This window comes from Tenrec ecaudatus, chromosome 11, assembly GCF_050624435.1.
Source record: "Tenrec ecaudatus isolate mTenEca1 chromosome 11, mTenEca1.hap1, whole genome shotgun sequence".
Classification (NCBI taxonomy): Eukaryota; Metazoa; Chordata; class Mammalia; order Afrosoricida; family Tenrecidae; genus Tenrec; species Tenrec ecaudatus.
Window position 1 is genome coordinate 2,519,967 of NC_134540.1, and position 26,395 is coordinate 2,546,361.

Consider the following 26,395-nt stretch of genomic DNA (forward strand, 5'->3'; position numbering starts at 1 on the left):
TGCTCAAGTGGCAGCCCTGGAGACAAGCATACTTCTCTGCCTGGGAACGGAGAACTGCACGCAGGCCCCAAAGGCACCAGCTTCCTGCACACGGCTCCACCGCAGGAGCACCGGCTGTGCCGTCTGCCTCCACAAGGGACTGTCAAAGAGGTGCGTCCCCTCACCATGGAAACAGAATCCACTTCCCTGTGAAACCACGTCAGCACGGCACCCAGCCACAGTACCTGTAAGGTCCTTGGCCAGGTCAGGGTGGTTCATGAGGCAATGGCTGGCGAACTTCACACACTCCAGGCGGATTGGGACGTGGATGTCATTAAACCTGAGGAACCAAACATCAAACACAAAGTGACCACCCGTCTGTGCAATCTGCACAAAAGCCAGTGTCCACTTGCTGCTCTGAACAGAGGTCATTCCAAGTGGAAGGGCACCAGACCGTGTGCACTTGCCTCAACTGCCCTGTGGTGGGAGAAGACACTGAAGGGGCCACACTACACGAGGGCCCTCTCTTCTGACAACTAATGTTGACAAATACGTGTCATCGATACACATGTGGCTCCAGAGTAAGATTCAGTATGACACAGACAAGGGGCTCCAAAAGGCTGCTCTTCAAAATTTCCATTTCCCCGCAAATGCACCGAAGCCTCTGGGTTAACAATGACCACGCTTGCTGCGGCTTCAAGTCCACCCAGAGGTGCCTGGGAAGGATCCTAGTGATCTGCTTCCCAAATAGCCACAGTCCTACCCATGGGGCCTAAGGCCCGAGTCCCCGCAAAGGCAGCTGGTTTGCCCCATTCCAGGGGGCTTCGGGAGTCAGGGATTAATTGGACCAGGGAGCCTCCCCCGGCTTTCTGAAACCCCTCGGTCTCCCTGTGTGCACATACGTGTGGGGACACAGGTTTGCCAGCCGCGTGGGAAGCACAGGTGCAGAGAACCAGCACAGCAAACACCACTGAAGAGTGCACCCGCTGCATGGTGCCCTGCAGGCAGGGAGCCCAGGGAGCAGCGCCCATGTTCTTCCCAGAACGGAGCTCTCCTGTCACCAGCACTGGGGTGGGAGGGGTGGGGTGGGGGGGTACACCTCTACACTGTACAGGGAGGACAGGGGGACGCCATGAACCTCATTTTGCATCTGAAGAGAACATGTTCTTCAACATATTCTTAAGTCAAGAGCAAGTCACAAATTGTGGGGTGGGGTCCTGCACTACCTACATCTGGCTTGAAAAAGAGGAGTATGTGTGTCCCCCCCAAATCTAATGAGGTGTAGCTTTTCATCAGGGTCTGTAGCATCCAGCACTGCTTGTTCCGTTGGAATTACTCACACTGCCTTGCACTAATACGCTTTAATTTCATGGCTGCAAGACTCTGTCGGGTAGCTTTTGAAAGGTGCTTTCAGAAGAGGTCCAAAGGAGAAAGTAAGATGAAAGGAGAACGGAGCCTGGAAGCATGGTCAATTGCTACGAACATTCCCAACTTCAGCGCCGGGAATGGTACCTTCACGCTCCCAACTGGAGAGACACAGTGTGGTGTGGCGTGGCTATGAGCAGTACGTTGTTAAAAGGGCACGTGCGAGGTGACAAGCTTGGTACCCCGAGGCACCTACCTGCCCAGGTAGCACTGCCAGAGAGGCTTGTTCTGAGACGCCAGCTCCGAGTCCTTTGCCCCAAACATTTTCGCCAGCAGTTTAACCACCTGCAGGCGCTCCTCGTTATCATTGCTCTGAAACAAACATGGTCGCAGCATCGCACCAGGTGGGCTCTGCAGAAGGTGGCTCATCCTCAAACCCTGCCCCATTCCCTTCACCTCCACTTCCATACACGGAGATGCCCGACCTCCTCCTCACAAACTGAAATGTTCCACGAGTGCTCAGACCACTTCAGACTGACGCAGGACCTCCGTCCTGAACATCCGTCCCCACCGCTGCATGCAACGCCGGCGGTCCCTCCCACACGTGTGCACATCTGCCACCTCTCTGCACTTGCGGTGTTCTGGGGGGGCACGCGTGGCTTTGACGACCTCGGTGAGGGCGTTCTGCTCTGTCGCATGGGTGGCTGTATGAGTCAGAACTGGCTTCCCGCCCAGAACAGACACGGCATAAGGGGAATATGCACTCCCTGCCTACACCCGAATGTGGTCGTTTCTGGGCAAGGATGCAACAATAACAAAACCATTATTCAAAGATAGTTTAAATTCTGACCTGAGGAATCTATAGTTGTGTGTAATGAACCTATAGATGGAGGCATTACAGCTTCTGCAAGCATTAATTTAGCAACTACTGTTTGCTAGCCAGGAGGAGCCCTGGAGGTATAGCGAGTCAAGTCAGCATTGTGTCCGCAGTGCAGACCCACTGTGCGCGCTCCACAGGAGAGGCTGCCTGCTTCTGTACAGCTGACAGCTGGGGAAGCCCTGTCCATGGTAGTCTTTACTGGCTGGGAACCTCGCCAGGGAGGGAGCACGCACCCGCGGGAGCAACTGCCCACCCCCGGCACGCAGTGCGAGTGTACCTTCAGCTTGAACTCCAGCTGGGGGAGCACAGAGAGCAGCAGGTGGCTGTCGATATTGTAGAGCTCCAGAATCAGGTCGAAGACGTGCTCCGACAAGTCGCTGATGGACGTCTTCCCCAGCATAAGCACCTGGTTGAAGAACTTGCAGAGAGGAAGACAAGGTACCATGCGTTGAGGGAGCTCGTCAAGTCCCCTGTGACCACTTGGGGCCCAGCCAGGCCAGGTGCCTATTTCACTCACACAGGCGTGGTGCCCACCTAGAAGATCCCTACCAGCCCACCATCTCAGGGCAAGCTTGTCACATTCGTAAAGATGGGCACCTGTAGCAGCTAAACTAAAGCACTGCATGAGTCAAAGAAGAAATCAGGTCTAGCTTTAAAATATTTTGAATTCTTTTAATGGAAAATGCCTCCCTCCCCCTCCAACATACACACCCTCTCCCTACTTAACCCCTACCTATTCGTATCAACGGCACATTCATGTGTGTCAAGTTTATAATGGCGAAACCCAAGCACACACCTGCCTCACTTCCTGGTCCAGTATCTTAAAAGCGGTTCCTTAAGACACTGTCAGCCCACAAAAGCCAAACCCAAGCTAGGCTTCCTGGCCTTGGTGCAGACCTGACTCGAAGCAGGTTCGGGTACAGTACACAGTTGGTACCAGCATGAGCACGTGGTGACAGACATCTGGGGCAGAGGAGGCCCAAGCTTGGATTTGATGAACTCATCGTGTACAGACAGCCCTCTGTCTCCCCCACAAGAGAGGAGAGGCCATGACAGTGCCCCCTCACAAGGGCACCTCTAGCACTTTCCCGAAGCCCCGCCGGCTGTGCCACCACTTGCCAAGCCCCTCAAGCCTCCATTTACAGGCACAAACTGAGGTCCCGAGAGACAAGCCCCTGAGCCCATCTCGAGAAGAACGGAGGGCCTGGCCCAGATCTTCTAGAGAACAGCTGACCATGCGCCCTCACAGAGGTACTGCAGGGGGTTCCGGGTCCCCAGCACATCATTTGGTTTCTGGGTTGTCAAATGAGAAACAAACCTACTTTAAGAAACTAGGAGACTCTGTAAGGCAATTGAAGGACTGTGAGGAGAGTCCTTCTTTGTGGCGTCTTGGGGAACCTCCCATCTGACACAGGGCAGGGAATGGGAGGGACGAGGAAAAAAAAGATGGGCACTCATGCTGTCTCCCCTCCTGATAATGACCTAACAAGAGTGGGGGTGGGGTTGGGGTGGGGGGCACACGGCCGCAGGCAGGAAGGAACACAAAGACAAGGAAGCACTGTCCCCACAATTTACCCAGGAAGACTAAGCGCCTCTTCAAGCTTCTCATTATTTCCCAACAGACACAAAATGGAAAGACTTGGATAATGGACCAGCTCCCAAACCTCCGTTCATTCTACCTGGGGTCTCTCGTCTGCTCAATTGGCCTCCCAGGCCCAGCAGCGTCCCACTCTGATTCTCCTCGTGCCAGGGACAGAAAGGTACCCCCAGCCTGGAATGCCGCAGCCACGATGTGCACAGCGGCCAGCAGGAGCTACACACAGGAGGGTCTGGGGACCAAGAGCAAGAAGAAGGGCCGCCCCCCATGAGGGAGGGTGGTCTGCGCAGGTCACATGCTATAGGATCAAGGAGGCTCAAAGTCCACCGAACCAGCAACAGTCAGGAACCCCACCCCCACTCCGGACATCAACAGAGCGGGAGCTCCTTGCCAAGCTGTGGTGGGCCAGAGATGGACACACAACAGATGCAAGGTGTGGCAGTGCCCGCCCCAGACAGCGTCCTTTGCGCGTGGAACCCAGTTTTCTAAGACACCAAGTCCTTAAAACAACGCCGTGAGGACTTAACTCAGAGCCCTTCACGCTGGGAAGGGCCAAGGGATACACTGCAGAGTACATCTGCCCTTCGAGGCAGCTTGATCTCTGCAAGGGGCAGGCAAGGTTCTCCTCCAATACACACCAGGGAAGGGGCAAGTGGGTGTTTGTGTTACTATGATTGATTTTGTTCTTTGAGGAGTGGGGAACTTGGTTTGGTGTATTTGTTTCGTTTGGTGTTTTAACTTGGGTACAGCACAAGTGTACCCAGAAACGAAGGCCGATAACACACTCCTCAGAATGAACTGAGCCCCTAACGAGATTCCCAAAGAAAACAACCGGAGGCCAATCACAAATGGAGACAGTCCACTTCACTGTAATTCTCTTCTTTTCCAAAAAGAGGGAGGCAGATACCTTCACTGGACTCTGTCTCGCTATAAGTAACATCGGCAGCAGATGAAGCACCGCTCACCAAATCACTCCTGCCAGTCCTACTGGCCCTTCGTTTCCGAGCTTGATTCCTACCTTCTTCCGCTACAAATCAGCTACCTCCCCAAAAGGCTCAGGGCAAGTTCCATGTGTCTGATCTAAGCACGTGCCGCTCCACCCTCTTCCAAACCCCAGACACAGAGCAGCGCACCCTGCTCACCAACACAGAAGCACTAGTCTAGGCCCCAGGCCCTCGAAAGACACCAAGGACAAGCCAACTTGGGGGGAGCTCCCTAAATGACGGGGAAACATGAGCCGAGAATGCAAGCACAGTGAGGAGGAGAGGCGTGTTACCTAACAACTGAAGCAAGACAAAACGAAATGAAAGGCAGGGCCACTGCTTGCAGAGCCCCGGCTTCCAGGCACCCAGTAACACGAGGCTCCGACCTCTGACAAGCAGTGTGCCGCAGACTCACGTTGGTGATGTACGGCTCGATGGCCTGGGCGGTCCTCTTCAGTAAAGCCTTGGCCAAATCGTAGGCTTGTTTGTTTAAATTCTGGAACACATAAAACAGGGTGGGCATTATATTACATACCTTATCTACGAAAAGCAAACCCTGGAAGGAGCCGAGCTTGAGGAGGTGCGCCTGTGGGCTGTTGTGGAATGGAAAGGCAAAGCACTCTCTGGAAGACTCATTGGCAGGCCAGTAACTGGATCGCAAGGGCCTCCAAGCAGTGACATGACAGTCTCTTCACATCTCATTCACAGCCAAGCAGAACCCACTGGCCTCCAGTCAACTCAGCCCTCCAGACCAGGGCGGGACTGCCCCTGTGGGTTTCCCAGACAGTCACTTCTCGACAGTGGCCAGCAAACGTGGGTTACACAGAGAAAACCGAAGCCAGACCACAGTGGATTCTGACCCAGAGTGACCTGTGAGACAGAGAGGCTCTACATCATTTCCCCCCACCCCCGGATCGGCTGGTGAGTCCAACTGCAGACCTGTTGGCTCATAGCCGGCGGGGAACCCACTGTGCCACCAGGGCCCCTTGGGGAGGTGACTCATCACAGCATCAGTCTGCTGAGTGCACACCCCACCGGACCCACAGCTCCTCTCTAGGAGGACGAGCCTAGCTCCAGAGGGAGTGGCCTGGGGGCTCAGGGCAGAGGAGGGCCGTCTGTGGGAAAGGGACTGAATCGAGCACGTGCCAGAGCAGAGCAAAGCCCTGAACAAGAAACACAACATAAAAAAAAGTTCCTAAAAGTCAAACTCATGAAAGAAAAACTTTTAAACGCCAGGCCAACTGGCCAGATGGAGCCCCTGATGGAGCCCAGAGACTACATGGCCTTAGTCACTCTTCACGCCTATAAATGAACGTACCCTCAGGTTTGTGTACAGCCCAACAACAGACAGGTCTACCAGGGGACACTCCCCATCCTGCACCCCAGGGGGGTGTAGGCTCACCTTAAAACCCTTACAGGTGAGGAGCATCTAGAAGTCCCGGGAAATGAACAGCACCAGCTGACATCACCCACCTCACCAGCCATCACACGAGGGGCAAGTTTACCCTGAACAACGTTATAAATATCCAAATGGTCTCGCAGAAAGAAGGTGCCCATCTCTGCCTTAGAACACAGGTTCACAACTTATTTTGCCTACCATCCCCTTGTTCAGGGGAGCCCAAATGAGTGACCCAGTGCACTCTAGGCAATTAGAATTGTTCCTCTAGCCCACGACCCAGGGTCAAGTGCAGCCTTCTGCTTCTGCAGCCCCTTCTGTATCATGCCAGCATCCCCCCCCCCCACCCCCCAGGAGAACAGCATTCACCCACCGGAGTTCAAAGTTCAGGAACCGGGAACAGCGGGCGAGGGCTGTTACCTGGAGAGCATTACAGGCAGTACGACAAGACACCATGTGGATGACTTGTCTGTCAGGTGGGAAACTGATCGGCTCCGGAAACGCTCACCCAATTCACAAAGCAAAGCCACACGAAAACGTGATGACAGCGACAACAGGAAGAATCAAGACCAGGGATCCAAAAGTGTCACTGCCACCTGAACTCAGCGCTTCTCCACCTACCTCACGCGGCGACCCTTTCATACAGCTCCGCATGTGGTGAACGGCCCCACCCAGACCACACCATTATTTCTGATGCTACTTCATCATTGTCATTTGCCACTGTTAAGAATCGGGCAACCCCCGTGAAAGGGTCCCAAAGGGTTGTGGACCCACAGGTTGAGACGCGCTGCTGTAGATCGTCACTGTGGGATGCAGCGTCCTTTACGCAACATTACTTTCAGAGAGACACTGACAGTGGCGCCTGTGCTGTATGGTGACAGTCACGTCTGGCTGTTGTTGCAAACTGGACCGCATACTACACTACAGCCTAGAGAACAGTCACTCACGCTCCATGCACCTGTGTCTACTCTCGCCCCCCAGGGCACGAGAAAGAAAGAACTCTCTCCCTGCCATTGGCTGCTGGGCTGGTCTACCTTCCTTCTCTAGAGGTCTTATGCACGAAACCCTTGTCAGCTGTAGACATGCTGAACTCCCTCCTGGTTTCCAGCCCTAGTGGTTACACACTGGGCGGCAGTTCAAAAGCACCAGGTCACAGCCTCAGAAACCCACCAGGGCAGCTCTCCCTCCCCACAGGGTGGTTTTGAGTCGGAATGGACGGCATGTCTCTGGTATACCTATGTCTCACAAAAGACACAGTACTTTAGTGTAACATAATACAACGTTGCAGTCTTAGCCTCTCTGGCTTTGTGCTCTGGTTGTGTATTTAAGACGTGCTTTCCTTCCTTAAGGCTACAGAGCGGTTTACTATTTTCAAATAAAACCGTCTCGGGTTTGCTTTGCAGATTTAGCTTTTTATTCCATCTATGGTTTACTCTTACATAAGGAATAAAATAAACATCTGATTTTATTATTTTCTATATATGTATATTTAGGAGTCCTAGTAGCACAACAAATTAAGTGGGGGGGGGATGCACTGCCAACTGCAAGGTCAGTGGGTCAAACCCAACAGCCACTTTGGGGAAAAGATGAGGAAGCCCTAAGGAGCAGCCCCACGCTGTCCTGCAGGACTGTGGGTTCGGTTACTACGGAAGGTCAATTGTCCTATAGCCATCCCAACTGCTGATCATACATTCTCACGCTTCCACATTTCCATCTTCTCTCAAGAGTCTATCCGTCCCTTTGTCCATCACTGTCTAGTTACAGTAAAAGAGGCATGTGCGACACCTGGTAGAATTTAAAAACAAACAAACAAAGCCCTGACTGCTGTCAATTCTGATTCACCGCAACCTGATTAAGACAAGGTAGAACCGACCCTGTGGGTTTCCAACACTGTTCTTCTTTACAGGAGTAGAAAGTCCTGTCTTTCTCCAAGGAGCAGCTGGTGGTTTCAAACTGCACACCTTGTGGTTAGCTACCCAACACATAATCACTACACCACAGGCCTCCTGCAGGTAGACTAAACCAAACCAAACTTACTGCCATCGAGCTAAGCTGACTAACCTGTGGGGTTTTTACCTGTTGTAAAACTAACTGTTTACAAGAGTAGAAAGCTCTCTCCCTCCCTCCAAGCAGCTGGTGGTTTCAAACTGCCCACTATGTGGATTGCAGACCAACATATACCAAACCTACACCACCACCAAACCCAGTTATTTCCTTATTTGTCTTCAAGACTGTTTGGTTATCATCGGTCACTTGCTGTCACGTGAATTTTATAATCAGCTTGTCAAACATCACACACATGTGGGCGCGCGCCCACACACACACACACACACACACACACACACTCAGAGCTACTATTTTGGCTGGATTACTTCTTAGTATGCAGATAACAACAACAATAAGAAGTTCGACTTGATCTTTCATTCTTTGCAGCACACTTTGTGTTACATCAAAGAACACAGACTGTCAAAGCCCTCACCTTCCAACAGACTGTGAAAAGTGCTCCCTTGTCTAGCAACCTTGTAACACCTCTGTCTGGTTTCAATAACTCATCTGGGCATTCTTTAGTGTTTTTCCATACAAGCCATCTACACACTGTTGCGATTCCATGTCCTCTAAGTCCTGTTGCAGTATCTTCTGTCTGTCTAGCTTTACTCCAAAGACCTCCGGCAGGATGCTGACCAGCAACAGCACACTGCCTTCCTCTCGGCCACGGCCCCACGCCAACAGGCCATCGTTGTGCACCCCGACTTACGACAGACGCCCATCTGGGGAACTCAGACCTAAGTCAGTCCTGACCCAAGTCAAACACCCCCTTTCTCTACGGAGGTCTCATTTTTTCAACCTTGCATCTCCGTATCTTCGTAACTTCCATCTCGGCTCCAGGGCTGGCAAGACTGCATAATCGGTTTTCACACAGGATAACGCCCACAGGGTAAGCATGCACTGCAATACGATGGCGCTTTCACAACGTTGCTCAAGGACGGAATTAGGAGCCACTGAATTTTTCCATGACCTTTCTGAAGCGTCTTCGTATTGCTAACAGTAAAATGTTCCAACGCTAAAAACCAGACAAGTGGGCGTGTGGCTCCTCCTAACTCCACTAGGGCTGGAGCTGGACGCCTGCAAGGAGGCACCGCATTGAGCACATCCCTGTGGGTCTCAGTGAGTCCCTGTCTGCTTCCAAGGGCAGGAGTTTATAATCAAAAATGGACACTGAATTTTACCCAGTGCTTTTTTTTTTGGCACATAAGGAAATTGCTCTATAATTGTTACTTTAGACCAGGATGGGAAACCTTTTCTCAGCCAAGGGCAACGTGAATATTTATAACATCATCCTTCGGCGAGACTGGTCAAACATTTCATTAAATTAGCCCCAATGTGATGGTAGGAACGGCTTCTCTTTGGTGAGGCGGGTGAATTAGCTGGTATTGATGGCTTTTCAGGCTGGCTGGTCCCCACTCCTGCCTTACACCCAAACCAGCAGTGTTTCTACTGCTCAGAGTGCCCACTGTTAAGCCACGCTGGTGTTCCTGAAAGTCCTTCTGTTATTATCCACATTGCTTTATGCCACACTGTATCCCTCTGCCACTGTGTCACCCTCAGTGGATGTGAATGCACCCCCACACTAAATAGGTGCATCTATGCAAATTTGGCAGGGTTTGTTTTCCAGGTTTCTATTTATTTGTTTTTGGACTGATTGCAAATACTGTCTTTTGATGCTTCTCTAATGTTTCCTGTTCCCAATTTCAAGGAGCCCTGATGGCATACTGATGCTAACAACAAGGTAGAGAGCTCGAGACTGCCGCCTTTCTCATAGAAGCTTTCGGCAGAGCATTACCTTACAGGGTCACTGTGAGCAGAGGACGTCCCAAATTTCATTCAGAAATTACCGTTTGATACACTCACCTCTTTTGTCTCAACTTGCCAAGAGTTTGTCCCTTGAATGCCCTTTTCAAATGACCAATTGATGGTTTGGAGGAAATGTCACTGTTTCCTGCTTCATTATTTTCTACCTTCCTACACACACATATAAAAATGGGGGTTAACTTCTTAAGTTGGACAATTCACAAGGCTACATTAAAAAGCTGTGACACACTATATCCCATAAAATATTAAATGTATAATGTATAAATACAGATTTTGCCATTGTGGCCTCTTCTTTGGGCCAATTGTTTGCTAATAAGATTGCTAGCTCTCTTCATGAGGGAAGGGGAAAATGAGGAGCTGATGTCAAGGGCTTAAGTAGAGAGCAGGTGTTTTGAAAATGATGAGGGCAACAAATGTACAAATGTGCTTTACACAATTGATGTGTGTATGGATTGTGATAAGAGTTGTATGAGCCCCCAGTAGAATTATTTTTTAAAAATACAAAAAAGAACATAAAACCATTTCAAAATAAATACCTAAAAAAAATTTTTTTAAAGATTGTTAGTTCTGACTTTCAACCTATCAATATTCTTACAAACATCTGGCCTACAAGATTTGTGATCACTTGGACATGAGCTAAAATGACACACTAAATTGCAAATGCTCTAACAGATGCAGCAGTACCCCGACGGGGAGCTACCAGAGATCCAAAGTGGACGCAGAAAATGAGGTGAACGAGGGCTGTCACTGCTGACAAGGCGAGAATACAAGAAAGATGACTGCCTGTGTCTTAAGGACAAAAGCACTCATCCCTTTTTTGGACCACAAGGAGTACAGGTAACATTGTGAACGGGAATTCCAGAACACCACATTGTGCTCGTGTGGAACCTGTTCATGGACCAAGAGGAAGTCCTTAGAACAGAGCAAGGGGACTCTGCGCAGATGGACACTGGGAAGGTGTGTGTCAGGGCTCTATCTCTTTGTCCTGCCTCCTCGATGCACATGCTGAGAAAGCCCAGGAAGCTGGACTGCACAGAGAGACACTTGGCATCTCAGTACTGGTCCCCACCGTGCAGACATTACTGCTGCTTGCTGAAAGCAGGAGGGACTTGAAGCGCTTGTTAATGATGATCACAGAAAGGCTAGAGCTTTCAGGATGCACTACACACTGGACCAATAAGCAAAGGACGCAAGTTGTTTAGAATTTCATCTTACTTATATTCACAATTAATACCCATGAAAGCAGAAGTAAGGAAATTTAACAACATAGTGCACTGGTGGATCTTGTGCAAAAGATTTTAAAAAATAAAGATGTCTTTTTGAGGATGGGGGGGGGGAGGGGGCAATCTGACCTAAGCCATGGTACTTTCAATAGCCTCACATGCATGTGAAGGCTGAAAGGCCACAGAAGAATGAATGAATTTGAACTATAGTGTTGGTGAAAAATGCTGAATATATCATGAACTAATGGAACAAACAAATCTATACAAATCTGAATGTACAAGTCCAGATTATCTTCCCGAGAACCAAACCTTTAAAAGCAATCCCTCAACCTTCCTCCCACCCTGTCCCAATGCCCCAACCCAAGGTACTAACCACAAGGTCCGTAGTTCAAAACCACATGCCACTCAAGAGTGACTGACAGTCATGGAAAGAGTCAGTGACAATTCTACCCTGCCCTAATTGGTCATTAAGAGTTGGCATCGAAGAGAAAAAAAGAGTTGGCGTCAACTCAATAGCAGTGAGGTTGGTTTATTTCAGGTTTACAAACTGCTCAAACCAAACACAAACTCACAGCCACGCGGCCATTCTGACTCACACGGTCCCATGGGACAGGGGGAACTGCCCCCAGGGCTTCCTCCTCTCCCCCTCCTGGTTCTCCCAATCGCTGTCAGAGCTAATCTCAAAACTATAATCTCACTGACCAGTTCTCATTTCTAATAAATTTTGTATAAAATCTCCCCTTTTTATACTGTCTAGTTAATTGTTTTAGTCTTCTTTTTGAACATTAAGCCCTTAAATCTTTTAAGGCAGTGGTTCTCAATCTTCCTAATGCTGAGACCCTTCAATATAGTTCCTCAAGTTGTGGTGACCCCCCCCAAAAAAATAAAATTATTTTTGTTGCTACTTCATAATTGTAATTTTGCTGTTATGAATCATAATGTAAACATCTGATATGCAGGATGTGTTTTCATTGTTACAAATTGAACATAATGAAACATAATTAAAGCATAGCGATTAATCACAAAACAATGTATAATTATACATTGTGAAATACGTGTGTGTTTTCCGATGGCCTTAGGCAACCCCTGTGCAAGAGGCATTCGACCCTCAAAGAACTCCCGGGTTGATAACTGCTGTCTTAAGGTATATATCTTGTAGCTAATAGGTGTTCTAACTAAACAGTTAAGGCTGTGATTTGTCAAATATAATAGAGTGGTACTAGGGCCTCAGTGGAGACTGCATGTGTACCCATGGGCTGCCAAGTTACCAGGCAACCAGCCAGCCTGCCCATCATGAACTAGACGCTGCCCACCCCTCAAAAAACCTAGCCCCACAGCCCCACACCTCTGCCTGCCTCTACACAGGCCATCTCTACCTTAAAATTATCTCACAACACCTCCTCTCGGCTGTCAGGTCGATTCTGACTCACAGGGACCTTACAGGATAGGAGCACTGTTCCATAGGCTTCTGAGACTGCATCTGTCAGAGAGCAACAACTTCAGCTTTCTCCCGAGGTACAGCTGCTGGGTTTCAACAGCCAGCCTTGCCATTAGCATCCCCATGTGGGACCCAGGGTACCTTCATCACACAGTTGTGACCATGTCCTTTGGCTGGATCGCATGCCTGCCCATTGAAAGGGAACCACCACCCCCAGCTTGATCTGTTTTCTCCAGGGCCGTAGTGAGGGGAGCCCGGGGTTCCTGGGACAGCAGCAGCCTGTCCACGCCGCTCTAGCTCTGACCACACAATCCCCAACCCATGTTTCCTATCTCTGCACATCATCTTCTCCATCAGCCTCTGCTCCTTCCCACCACGCCACCTGTCAGTCTGAGGACTCTTCCATACCACCTTCAGGATGACGGTCACCTGTCCCCTCTGAGCATCACGCCCTGGTGCTCCCTCGCTGGGAGGCTGTGGGGTCCCTCGCTGCATCCACAGGACCTCCTGGGCACCCCTGCTCATCCTCTGCCCCTGCACAGCAGGTGCTACTCTCTCTGCCCCCCCCCCCATCAGGCACCTGGTCGGGAATGGAGCAAGTGCGCCACAAGCATTTGCGAGGGGGAAGCAATGACTGAAGCCTGGCTCTGCCCACCCAGAGCCAAGGTGCTACAGGGAACTCATGCTCATGCCAACTCCAGTCACAGCCCACAACCAGCAGCCATCCACATCTCGGCCAGCTCACCCCTCCCACAAAACGAGAACTTGTGCTAGAGCAGCAGTTCTCAACCTGTGGGTCATGACCCCTTTGGGGGTCAAATGACCCTTTCACAGGGGTTGCCTGACTCATAACTAGCAAAGTTGCAGTTATGAAGTAGCAACAAAAATAATTTTATGGTTGTGGGGGTCACCACCACATGAGGAACTGTATGAAAGAGTCGCAGCATGAGAAAGGTTGAGAACACTGTACCAGTGAGGAAAACATCTTCCAATTCTCTCCCTGCAGCACACCTCCCGGAGCACTGGTGATGTGGTAGCTAAGCACAAAGTCAGCAGTTCAAACCTACCAACTGCTCCGCAGGAGAAAGACGTGGCAGTCTGCCCCCATGGAGACGGACAGCCCAGGGGCAGTTCTACTGTGTCGCGCAGGGTTGCTGGGAGTCTGAATCGATTCAGGGGTGGTGGCTCTTAATCTGGAGAACACATCTCCATGTACAACGTTCTGCTCATGAAAGCCAATCCCCAGGACCAATGAAAAGAGGCTTTCCAACACCCAGCACATACTTGTTTTCCGTTTGTTTGAAAATACACACCCACCAGCACAACAACTGTGGTACAAATAAACTAAACACACACACAAGCGTAGCCCTCAGTCAGGGACTGAACTGTAGCCCCCCACCTTCCCCCAGAAGATGTGCTGAAGGCCAAGAGCCCAGGACCTGCAAACAGGGCCTTACTGTGAAAGCGGTTCTTTGAAGAAGCTACCAGTGAAGGGCGGTCCTACTGGAGCAGGTGGTCCTAGTGTGACAAGAGTGGCGTCCTCTGAACAGACCAGAGCCACAGGCAGAGGAGAGGGAGTGGCGTGGTCTAGGAGCCAGAGAGAACCAGGATGGCCAGTGCTATCAGAAGCGGGAGAGAGCTCAACGCTGGACTGTGGACAAGGATCATGCCTGTTCTAAGAAAGCCAGCAACCTCGGTCCTTCCTCCCGGCTGCCTGCAGAGACTGGCCGCCCCTCTGGTTCTCCACACAATTCCAGGGCCGAAGGTTTCTGCTGGTCTATTTAGCCACGGCCTGGAACCCAAGGGACCTGAAGGCAGGCTTCCCTTGCCTATTTTTCCCTGGTGTGCTTGTGAGCTCAAGCGCATGCCGCTTTAAACATGCACCATAATAGTAGCTATGCATGCACACCCTGAAATGCGCCGATATGAATCTGACTTTCTGCACGTGGATTGTCAGCTCAAACGGTGACTGGTCTTTTTTCCCGTAGTTAGTAACTCATGCGCATTAAGCACAAAGATTTACTAACCTAAGTCAGTAGAAGGAATTCTCTAGAAGGGAAGTAAAAGCAGAATGAAGGGCATTCAAGAGTCCAGGTCTGAGGGGCAGGTAAGCACACACCTCTTGGTGCGGTACAGGCTGCCACTTACCTTGTGGGCAGGTACCAGGTTCACCAGCACGGTGTCCAGGAGCTCCTGAGAGACAGTGTCCCCCTCGCAGATGATGGAGCTCATGAGGTCGACCATGTGCATGTGGACCTTCTGGTTGTGGCCGTTGCTGAAAGTCAAAGCAGCAAGGTCACTGGGAGTGCAAGCAACCACTGTTCCCCGCCACCCAGGCCCGACAGAACTGAGGAGAGCTGCCCTACAGGGCCTCGGAGCCCTTCACAGGAGCAGGTTGGTGATTTCAAACAGCTGACTTTGTGGATAGCAGCCCGACTCATACCCCACTGCGCCCTGAGGGCTCCTATCTGTAAGCTAGAAATGCTTCAGATTATTAAAATGCTACAGAGCTGGTCAAAGAGACTTACTTTATCACTGAAAACAATGTTCTATACAGTTGGGTAAAAATCTCATTGCTGTCCTCCAACTCAAAGCATATGTTATAGGACTTGACCCAGGCAATGTTCTGTAAGGGAAGGGAGATAGAGAAGGGAACCAACGGTGAGCATGCCAAGGAGGGACAAGATCCAGGCGCCAAAATCAGTTACTTCAGGATTGACAGGGTGACTTACCTCAAGTAAATAAAAATACCGATTGAACTGCGGGCTCTTTGTGTCCTCCAGCCCCTTCAACTGCCTTGTTATGAACATAAATATATCCTTCAGAAGAGGAGACAAAGCCATGGTCAGATCGCCAACACAAATAGACTCCCAAAGCTCATCTAAGACTCACATGCCGTTATCATGAATTACTTAGCACACGGGGGACGCAGGCTGTATATGTGCAGATTCGTACATGGGTGTCTGCCTGTGACATTGCGTTTGGCTGTAAGTTTTGAAGTGGGCTGTCGCGTGGATGACAGTGACAGCAAACGTCTTACCACCACTAGCCTTCAGGGGAAAACCGTCAGCTGTGACCGCAAAGGAGAGGAAGAAGCACGGGGCTTACAACAGGCGAGAAGAACAGACTGGGACACAAGGCTACCAGAAGGTCTGCTGAGGCTGATGGTGATGTGATAAAACCGCTGCCACTGAGACCTTACCGGGTTCGCCGGAGCAGCAAGCTATACGGACCAGGAGAAGAGACGACAAGAAGCTTGCGGAAAAATGCAATGACACCGTAATGGAATTTTTCGCACAGACATCTTGAAGCCTCTCACATAACACTATCGCAGGGCAATGTTTGAAAATTTGACATTTCAAAACAAAACAGACAAGTGGAAAGGTGGTTAATTTGCAATGATCCACGACGTCTCCCTTTTGCTCAGGCTTCCAAGACATCGCGGAGCAGATTTCATGTCCTTCACAACAGCACGCTGTGACACTGGCAAGTGTGTTGGTACACAGGGTGCTGTCACTTGGTTTTCTCCCCCTGCCTCACTCGTGTGCATCTTACTGCACACTCTTTGTGAAATGGGAAATGACACGAATCAGTAGCGATTGTAAAGTAATAATAGTTGAATTTAATTTACAGCTTCAACAGGGGGAAGGTGGGATAAGCAATGTGGTGCATTGAATGGACTGCAACGGATGAGATGGAGCAAGATGTGCTTAACTGTGGAACGAAGACGGATGATCTGCTCTGTAAACCTTCATCTCATGGACAACAAAAAGTAAAGACAAGCGGTCACACAGATTAGTTATTTTAAAAGAATCCCTAAGAAAAAATTTTTCAGCTATTATATTGACTTGCTTCTCCCTCATCTCTCCCCTACTTGCTGTGTGTTTTTGACTGCACGTGCCTGTGTGTACGGGGAGAGATGGGCTCAATGCCATTGAGTAAATTATGAAAATGGAAGAATGGATTCTTTTAGAAGAAATGTAGGTGATGGGCTTGTAAAGTTTAAAGGTCAAAATCAGGCGAGAGCATTCTACAAGAAAGCAATCAATTGGGTGGGGTGGGGAGAAGCATGCATGTATCTGTGCACACACACCCACATGTATATTCACATACATACATCAGAGGAGCCCTAGACACTCTAAGGGTTAAGAATGGGGCTGTTAACCAAAGATTCAATGGTTCACACCTGCCAGCTATTCTGCAAAAGCAAGCTGAGCCTGTCTACTTCCCTAAAGAGTTAGTGTTGGAAATGCTATATAGGATCGCTATGTATGAGTTGGAATCGACTCCATGGCAGTACATTTGACTTGGTGCACCTATATATTCAAAAAATCCCATTTCCAAGTCAGTCATTTTTCTACAGACTCTGCAAAGAGAGAGAGAAAGAAATCTAGCATCCAGCTGACTGTGCTACTTCAAACTATGAAGCCTGTCCCGGGACAAAAGTTCAGAAGGGAAAGGGAAGCCGGAGGGAGTAGAGCCCAGGGCCACAGAGAGCACTGGAAGGCTTGAACTCGCCACACTAGTCCGCACGTTACGCTCAGGATCAGAAGTTTGTTTCCAAACATAAGCTCCAGAAACCCAGAAGTGGTTTTCCAAGAGGCTGTTACAGCCAAGGGCAACGGAGCCAGACACTCCTCTCATCTACGTCAGCCCCAACCGGGGGCCAAGCCGGGCAGATGGAAGCAGTGTCTCGTGCAGGGCGGTGTGGGCGGCACTTGCCTTCAGTTTGTCGGGGGACGTGTATGGTGCTTCGGGGGCGTAGATCCGGAAGATGTCGGCCAGGCAGCAAGCGACCAGCAAGCGGACATCTTTATCAGGATGCTTGAGGAAGAAGTCTGATGCGAGATGTAAGGCCAAGTTCAGGTAGAGCTCCTTTTCTTCTTCAGAGTCCTGGTCCATGTCCATGAATGTCTTCACGACCATCTACCCAAACAAGGGCACAAACAAAATGTTCATCCAGTCCTGAGACACCGCTCCAGGTAAGAGCACCCTCTGGCCAGGAGGCCTCGCTCCAACCATGCCCACAGGTCCGCTCTCAGTGCCCGAGAAAAGGGTCTGTCCGAGAGGACCAGGCCCCTCCAAGACTGTCCTTTTAAACACTGGGCAAACTGCTTGTCCTTGTCCTACGATTCCTGTTAACTGGATGTTAAATTAAACTTAGCCTCATGCACCAGTCATTACTGGGAGAATTCGAGGACTTCCTGAGACTTCCCGTCCCATGTACACTGTGGACCAACCTTCCTGGCCGGCAGGACCATGAGTTTAAGGCTAAAAAGTTCTAGGTGAGTCCCCTAACGTGTGCATCCTATTACTTTTAAATGTCTGAATGGCTTTGGGGCGTTATGAACGGTGACAAAGGAAAAACCATACCTGGGCTCAAGGAACTATTTCTTTACCTAGAATCCCTTCCAAATAGAGTGAGAGATTTCAGACTATTCTGGCTAAAATGTCACAGGGCCACTGGACATTCCATAACCAATGCCGCCTTGGTGTTCATCAGTACTTGTAATTGACACACCTGACACATTTACCAGGGTATGCCCAAAATCAGCATCGCCCCACTTTGAATCCTGCTGCTCTCTCTAGAAAAGAGGCTAAGAGTAGTGGGACGTCTGACCCGGAAGCCCCAGTGCACCTCATCTCAGCCCAGTCCCTGACACTGCTCCTCGGCTGCTGTGGATAGTTCACTCGGCAGGTTGAAGTGGACCCACCGTCACTCACCTTCAAACGCCGCACCATCTCCTCCTTGGAGATCTTATCGGAGATCTCCTTCACACCGGGCGGGTACGTGATCTTCCCATCATTTGCCCTCGACTTTGAATGAGCCATGGTGGAACTGTGGTTTCCCCTGAAACAGGGACAGAGAGGCTGTCAGCCAGTCAGCGCGAACCACGGAGCGCAACCTAGGCCACCAACCCCACTGCTGGCTGCCGCTCCCACAAGACACCGGCTCCCTGATGGAAACCTCTCCAGGGAGCCTACTCCCCAAAAGGAAAAAGGAGAAAACCCTCCATCTTATTTCTAGTCATTACTAACCTTCCAACTGAAAAGAATAAAAGCACTTCTCTCTCTCTCTCTCTCTCTCTCTCTCTCTCACACACACACAGAGAGAGAGAGAGAGAGAGAGAGAGAGAGAGAGAGAGAGAGAGAGAGAGAGAGAGAGAGAAACCAAAAAAAGTTTCCTCTTAAGGCATCTAAGTTAATTACCAATCAGGTCAAACTCTGAGAGAGACAGGAGCCCAGAGACACAGTGGAGCCCACCCCAAGGTACTGTGCCCACATCTGCCCTCAGTGCCCTGGCCAATCCTGACAAGCCAAGAGTTCTGTTTGGGGATTTCATGGGGAAAGAGAGACATCTGAATTTGTCAAGTTAGAAGGGAAATTAGGAGACCCTCCCGATGCTACTAAAGAATGCTATGCTATCTCTTTTCTCCCGCTCCTCTTTTCTCCTCCTCTCCCCTCTTCTCTTTTCTCTCTCTCTCTCTTTCACACACACACACACACCCCTACCTTAAATGCACCTGCAAGGAAAAAGGGGCACCAGAGCTCAACCTGAGCCCTCCCCATGCAGGCAGGGGCAGCAGAGAAGGCGGGCTCAGTCCGAGGAAGGGTGCTTAGGGGCTTTCAGTGCAGGGAAGCAGGGATACTATGGCAGAACAGATAATGGGTGGGTGGGGTGGTGATCAAATGCCACCAAGTTTGCTGAGATTCACAATGCCTAATGGGCCTGATGAGACCTGGCTTGGGCCCCAGAAGTGAAGGTGCAAGTCCATTCAGGTTCTACCCAGGAGGCCCCTCCATCCCAAAGGTCAGACCAGCAAAGCCACCAACAGAGAGCCCTCACAGAGACCTAAAACTACCAAACAGAGCGTAGTATTCCCACACCTGCCATCCTAAAGCCGGGGCAGGCCAGGCTGAACATGTGTGCAGTAAATTAGAAATGATAAGCAGTAAACTAGAAGACTCAGGGAAAAGACAGAACTAAAAATGACAAACCACAAGAAGGGAATTAGAAGTCACTGAGCATGCTTGTCACAGCTAGAGAAAGCTCAAAGGCAAAATGAGCTGGAGCCGAGGTAAAACAGGAATCTGGAGTAGTGCCTCAAACAAACCCCAAACTCACCACCTTCGAGTCAATTCTGACTCATTGCCACCCCACAGGATACTGGGGATCAGCCCTGGGGGATTCCAAGACTTTTTACATCTTTATGGTGCAGGCAGATTCCATTTTCTCCCTGGAGCAGCTGTTTAGTTCAAACTACTGACCTTGTGGCTAGCAGTTCAATGAGCAGCCCACTAAGCCACCAGGACTGCTCCGTGGAGCACAGCACCCACACCACAACAAAAAGAAGCCTGGGTCACGAGTCGCTTCCACCCAGGACTCCAAGGGTGGTCGCCTCCCTGCAGGGCCCCGGGGACACACTGGAGCGAACAAAGGCGGACTCAGACAGGAGCCCGAGCTGGGATCTACAAGTGCTGTCTTTGCTCAGGGACCAGCTACAGAAGAGGTGCCTCGAGGCTCCGCTGTGACTGGACCTCGCGGGCGGGGAGCTGTGGGGAGCAATGCCCCACTTCTCGCTGCGTGTCTGATTACACACAGACCTGCCTTGGTGCAAAGCCATCTAACACACCAAGATGTCCCTGTGTGCCCACAAAGATAAGCCGGAGGCCTGGCCTGCAAGCCTGTGAACAGGACTTTGTCTGTAAACAGGGTCCGAGGGTGAACGTGAAGCCAACCTAGAAAAGGAGGAGAGCAGGTCTGTGGAGTCCAATGGCAGGGCCAGCCACAAGGCCTGGAGCCACCAGGAGTGGGAACGGGCAAGAGAGCGCCTTCCCCCGGCAAGCATCAGCCCAACTGTCACCCCTAGTCTCAAGGTTTAGCCTCCAGCAAGGGCATTCCTGCTTGAAGCCCCACTTTGTGGTACTTTGTTACCGCAGCCCAGGAAACTGCCTGTCTGTATTGACCCAAAAGGTACTTTCTGCCCAAAAGACACATACCACCCCCAGAGTCCCCAAATGGCCACATGTTCACACCACACTTCAGATCGTCGGATCTTAGCAGTACATCTTATCCCACAATCCGCTGCTGCTGTCACATCTGTACACCTCTGTGTACTGGTCCCGTTGACAACTCTCAGTGACAAATAAACCATTTCCAGACACTTAAGATAGGAGGCAATGCAAATGAGAACGGAAAAGTCACCCGGAACCATCATCAGAACAACACATGTGCGTGTGCACCTAAGGGGGACGGGGGAACTGATGCGTGCAGGGCACGGGTTTCTGTTTAAGGTGATGGAAATGGGGGACTGACTGACTGATTCAGTACTGTACTCACTGTCAATAAGCTTCGTGCCTATAAAAAGTTCTACCGGCAAAAAGGAAACCAACCACAAGACTACAGAGCCACTGCACAGGCTGCGGATTTCCGAACCACCCAGCGCCTCGCGGGATCTGGTTCCTTGGCTTGGACGTCTGGGTCACGGCTTCCTTAGCTCTCCCAAGTAACTGATCTAATAATAAATATGTTCACTGCATAGTACCTGGGGTCTTAAAAGCTTGCCAGCAGTCTTGAAGTCAAACAAGGGACCATCTAGTAGTGAAGCAACAAAGCCCAGATAGAAGAAGCACACCAGCCTTTATGATCATGAGGTGTCAGCAGGATCAGGTATCAGAAGACCCAGAACAAACAATCCAATTGAGGTGAATGAGGGGGGGAGTGGAGACTCAAAGCCCATCTGTAGACAACTTTACATACCCTCACAGAAGGGTCACAAGGAAGGCACAAGTCAGCATAGCGCCTACAAAACACACAACCTTCCTCTAGGTCTTTAATGCTTCCTCCCCCCACTATCATGACCCCAGTTCTACCTTACAAACCCGGCTAGACCAGAGGAGCACGTACACTGGTACAGGTAAGAGCTCTAGACACACAGAATCCAGGACAATTAACCCCTCAGGAACAGTAATGGGAGTAGCAATACCATGAGGGTAGGGGGAGAGAGGGAAGGGGAAACCGATCGCAATGCTCGACATATAACCAGACAGTGTAAACATATGAAAATAATAACAATTTATAATTTATCAAGGGTTCACGAGGGTGGGAGGGTGAGAAAAGGAAGGAAAAAAGAGGAGCTTATACCAAAGACTCAAGTAGAAAGAACATGTTCTGAAAATGATGATGGCAATGTATGTACAAATGTGCTTGATAACAACGGATGTGTAGAGTGTTGTAAGAGATGTAAGAGCCCCAATAAAATTATTCACACATAAGAAAAACAAAGCTCACCAGCAGCCATCCCCAGTCTAACAGTTGGTCTGTCCTCCTACGGCACTGAGGAGGGGTCCATGACAGGACAGGACATGGCGGTGGGAGTGTGGCTAACAACCTGCTCTGCCCCAAGACCAGAACTGGGTGGTGGGCAGCTCAACGTTCTGAGCAAAGCTTCTATAAAGAATCCTGATCTAAAGGGTAAGTGCAGTACAGAAGTTGGAATTCCCGTGGAATCCAGCCTTTCTGTAACCCTTAGCATCACGTGAGACACATAAATGGATGGAATGCTGCTACATGCTGTTTGTGTAGATTAGCATAAAATACCATTTTCATGGAAATACAAAATGCAACAGCCCAGTGTGACAATTCCATTTTATGTTGACTAGACCCTGCATCAAAAAGTAAGGGTGGAGTCTAACCTGTCAATCAGATAGCCTGGTGCTGCTTCCTTGGAGGCGTGGCCTGTTCTCTCTCCTTGCCCACAAGGCCGGCTGGCCTGGAGAGCAGTCAGCACCCTGCCAAGCTCCCATCACTGACCTTGGATCCACGTGACTCTGCACCCACCAGCCTATGATCTCCCCGCTTCCCACTTGCTTCACCTTTCTACACCATCGGCCTGCAGTTATGTGAGTCTGAGGAGGGCTCCAGCTAACCTCGGACCCACGGACTTGAGTTGGACGGACTGGGATGCCCTCTTGACGTACAGTTCTTTTTCAGACATCCATGAGAGCCACTGGTTTTGTTTCCCTGGACAACCCAGCCTCACTCAGCCAGGTGAAGAAGGAAAAATGAACGTGAAGCCTGATTGCGGTAAGCAACTAAACCATTATTTTAAAAAAAGCAAACCACTTAGGACGATAACATGACGTAGGTGCAGAAAAAGGCCAACAAGGCCTAAGGAAATATAACAGGTCACCCAAGAACAGATCACACAAGCATGGCAGTCCCATGTAAAGACAGATCAGCTCGGGGAAAGACAGATGGCAGAAGTCTAAAGAGCGTTCTGGCTGTAATGCTTCCCAGACAGACACACCAGATGTAGACCTGACGTTCACAAGATAAGTGAAGGCCAGAAAACATCTGGTAGCAGCAGCAGCCGTGCCTCTGTGGGTCTCCCAGACCAATGAAGGAAGGGTTGGAGGTCAGCTAGGGGAGGGAGAGGGCCATGAAGACATAGATGAGAGTCGAGGCAGGCTGGAAAGGAAGAACTCCAATGATGGTGCTTGTCTGGGGTATCTCAACACCCCCCAATTTCTAACTGAATGCCCAGATAGCACACCCATTGAATCTCCTGGAAGTAAACAGTTTGTAGGTGACCCTATCTATCTCTTCTGACTGGCCTTGGGGGAATGACCCACCTAAGAGCAAGGTAGTAGGAAGAAGAGAGGAGGGGAAGGTGGGCGGAGAAAGGGAAGGCCACAATAAAGCCAGGAACAGGAAAGCAAGAGGGATTTGGCGTTTTCCCAGGAATCCATGGGAACAGGTCAGGGTGAGTCGTGCTTTAATGGAATTGCTTTCAGCTTTGGAAACACCTCAATCATTCACATTTAAGGTGGGGCAGATGGGCCTAAAGGAGAAAATGGGAACTATCCTTAACAAAAGAATAATGCCTGGAAAAGCGTTCTGCATCAGAATGAACTTTGCATCCAGGTAACCTGTGTATCACTCAGACAGGCACACTGTACGCCTAACACCAAATTCCAGGAGAGCAATGGAGGCCCCTTCCTGCCCTGTGAGGACCTAGAATTTCCCCACTTTTGGAATCTATTTTGCAAGAAGTAAAACGCCCGAAAATATTGTAAGACTGAACCACTTATACCACCACCACTCAAAAAAACCCAAACTCACTGCTGCATTGTCGACCCTGTACATGCGTGCGTACATTCACATAAAATGGCCAGTGCCTTCTAAACCACACCAACATTTGGTGGGAGCAAGCTCAAGCTATCGGCTCTGCTCCCAGGAACCCTGGCAGGCAGGCCGCTGTCGGTTTGGACTTGACAGTCTGAGGAAGCAGGGACAGACCAGTGGAATCACTGCTGTTTCCTGAGAGATGCTGAAGAACCTTCCAGAGAAGGAAGAAAAAGTCAAAGTGCTGGTTGACGAAGAGCCTGGGATCGAGCCTGAGCCATCAGATGTCCTGCTACATCTGGGTGACCGTTCTCACAGTGACCTTCCAAGGAAACCCACAAGTGGTCCAGTGAAGTCTGTATCAAGCCCCACTATCCTCCCGGGTCCCCTGCTTCCTTCCAGCCTGAGTGGGGGTGGGAAAGCCTGAGGAGACCTGGGCCGGGCAGACCTGTACCACAGCAGGAAGGCCTCTCCCGGCTGGTCTCCTGTGTAACCAGCAGAGGGTGCCCTCCGGAAATATGGGCCTGTCTGAGGACCCAGCGGATGGCACACTCCTGGCATGAGAGAACTAGATAGCCAAGGGGGCTGTGCTGAGACCAGAAAGAAAAGTCATTATGCGACTCACCTCTAGTTCAGGACCACATTAACATATGCTCCTGCAAATCAGTCACAAGTTACCTTTTCTCAGTGTGCTACTGACCCACAGCTCAGCGTGGACTACCCTTTGTTACTTGACGTGGAGTACATAACCCGTCCACCCTGGAAGGACGCCTTCTAGAGAGTGGACCATCTGTGAGTGCACATCTTTCACTCACTCTCTCTGGCCAGCATCAAACGGCAAGGTCCACAGTTGAAAACCACCAGGCGCTTCAGGGAAGAAAGACGAGTCTCAGAAAATCAGGGCTAGTTCTACCCTGTACTATGGGGGCCCTAGGAGTCCCAATCGACTTGATGCCAGAGAGTTGGGAGGTTTTTAATGTCATTATAAAGGAGCCCTAATGTCATAGTGGGTTACGAGTTGAGCTAAGTGGAAGGTCAGCCTTTCGAAACCAGCAGACATTCCTTGAAAGAAGGACGTTACTCTCGTAAAGATAGCAGTTGCGGAAACCCAGATAGTTCTACCCTGTCCTACAGGGTCGCTCAGAGTCGGAATGGATTCAATGACAGTGAGTTGGTTTGGGTTTAAGGTCATTACCAGAGCGCTGATGAATGTAGTGGTTACAGTGCTTAGCTAGGTGGTTGAAATCCACCAGATGTTCTGAGACAGCAAGAGGAAACTGCCTGCTTCCACACAGGGCAGTTTGACTCTGTCCTACAGAGACATTCGGGAACAAACTACCTACTTCACTGTGCATATCCAACCTAGAGCACATACTGGAGGCTGCACAAGGTGGTAGGAAAATGCAAGGAAATGGAAGGCAGAATACACACACACACACACACACACACACACACACACACCCCACTCTCAGTATATGCTCACTCAGATTGCAGCCATTAACTCCCTCACACGTCCACTGCCAGATCTATGTGCTCACCTTACTGCAAGGAGCCCTGGTGACACAGTGGTTAAGGGCTCAGTTACCAACCGAAAAGCCACCAGTTCAAACCAATGGAGTAGTTGCCTGAGAAAGAGGGCTGGCGGGCAGTCTGAAACCCCGTGGGGTAGTTCACTGTAAGAAAGGAACCTTCCACACATCACAACCCAGCCCTGCCACCAGAGCCACAAACACCAAGCCCAGCATAAAGAGTCAGTTCTGACTCAGAGTGACTCAAGAGGGCAGACCAGAGATGCCTCCGTGGGATTCTGCAGCGGTTCATCTTTCTCCTGAGCAGTAGCGAGTGGGCATGAACTGATGACCCTCCCAAGGCACACCAACGCCAGCCTCTGCAGGCTTCTCCAGGGCTCCTCCTGTCTGCACAGCATACACAGACATGCCGCGCAGGGTTTCACGGAGGTAGTGGGAGGGAATGGGGCAGCCCAGCTGCTCAACCACCCAAAACCCCTCCAGCTACTCAACTCCCAGCCACACCCCGCAAGGAAAGCCCACATTCTCTCCCCTTCCTCCTTTGCTCCCAGTAATCCAGTGGGGCTCTGGCCACCCTGGGCCTTGTGCTGGGCTGCACACCTGGCCGCTTTCCTCCTCTCCCAGTCTCTGCCCTGATCTCTACCCCATACACTGTGCCCAGCTCGGCTCCCAGCCTTACACCCCAGCCAGTGCCAGACCTGCTCAGGCTCCGCAGATGCCACCTGTAGCTACAGCTCTAGGTGACCAGGTGGCCCTTTGGGCCGGGGAACAGCCCCAGAGTGAGTCCTCGGCTGTCACCTGCAATAGGAGCAGATCATCGGGTCCTTTTCAGTGGGTCTTTTTTTTTTTTCCTTTAGTCACGACTGAGTTTGAACTGGGAAACTTTCAGTTTGCAGCCAAGTGCTTAATCACCACACCACCAAGTCTCCCAGAGAGTAATTCCCTCATTAACGTTACAGGCACGTGTCCTACAGCACAGCAGTGATGCCACTACGGTGCGTGAATGC

The 26,395-nt window shown here is 50.5% G+C and overlaps 1 protein-coding gene across 2 annotated transcripts in view; it reads right to left on the bottom strand.

Moving 5' to 3' along the window:
- Positions 1-26,395, bottom strand: part of PDS5B (PDS5 cohesin associated factor B) — a 111,136-nt gene that overhangs the window by 57,249 nt on the left and 27,492 nt on the right. For both annotated transcript variants that reach the window (XM_075562758.1, XM_075562757.1), the window contains exons 2-10: positions 18,456-18,582; positions 17,454-17,657; positions 15,464-15,550; positions 15,260-15,357; positions 14,880-15,006; positions 5,220-5,300; positions 2,502-2,642; positions 1,601-1,716; positions 225-319 (exon numbers count right to left, since the gene is read on the bottom strand). In XM_075562758.1, the coding sequence (XP_075418873.1) occupies positions 225-319; positions 1,601-1,716; positions 2,502-2,642; positions 5,220-5,300; positions 14,880-15,006; positions 15,260-15,357; positions 15,464-15,550; positions 17,454-17,657; positions 18,456-18,563 (1,057 nt within the window). In that variant the 5' untranslated portion in view covers positions 18,564-18,582. The remainder of the gene's footprint in view (positions 1-224; positions 320-1,600; positions 1,717-2,501; positions 2,643-5,219; positions 5,301-14,879; positions 15,007-15,259; positions 15,358-15,463; positions 15,551-17,453; positions 17,658-18,455; positions 18,583-26,395) is intronic.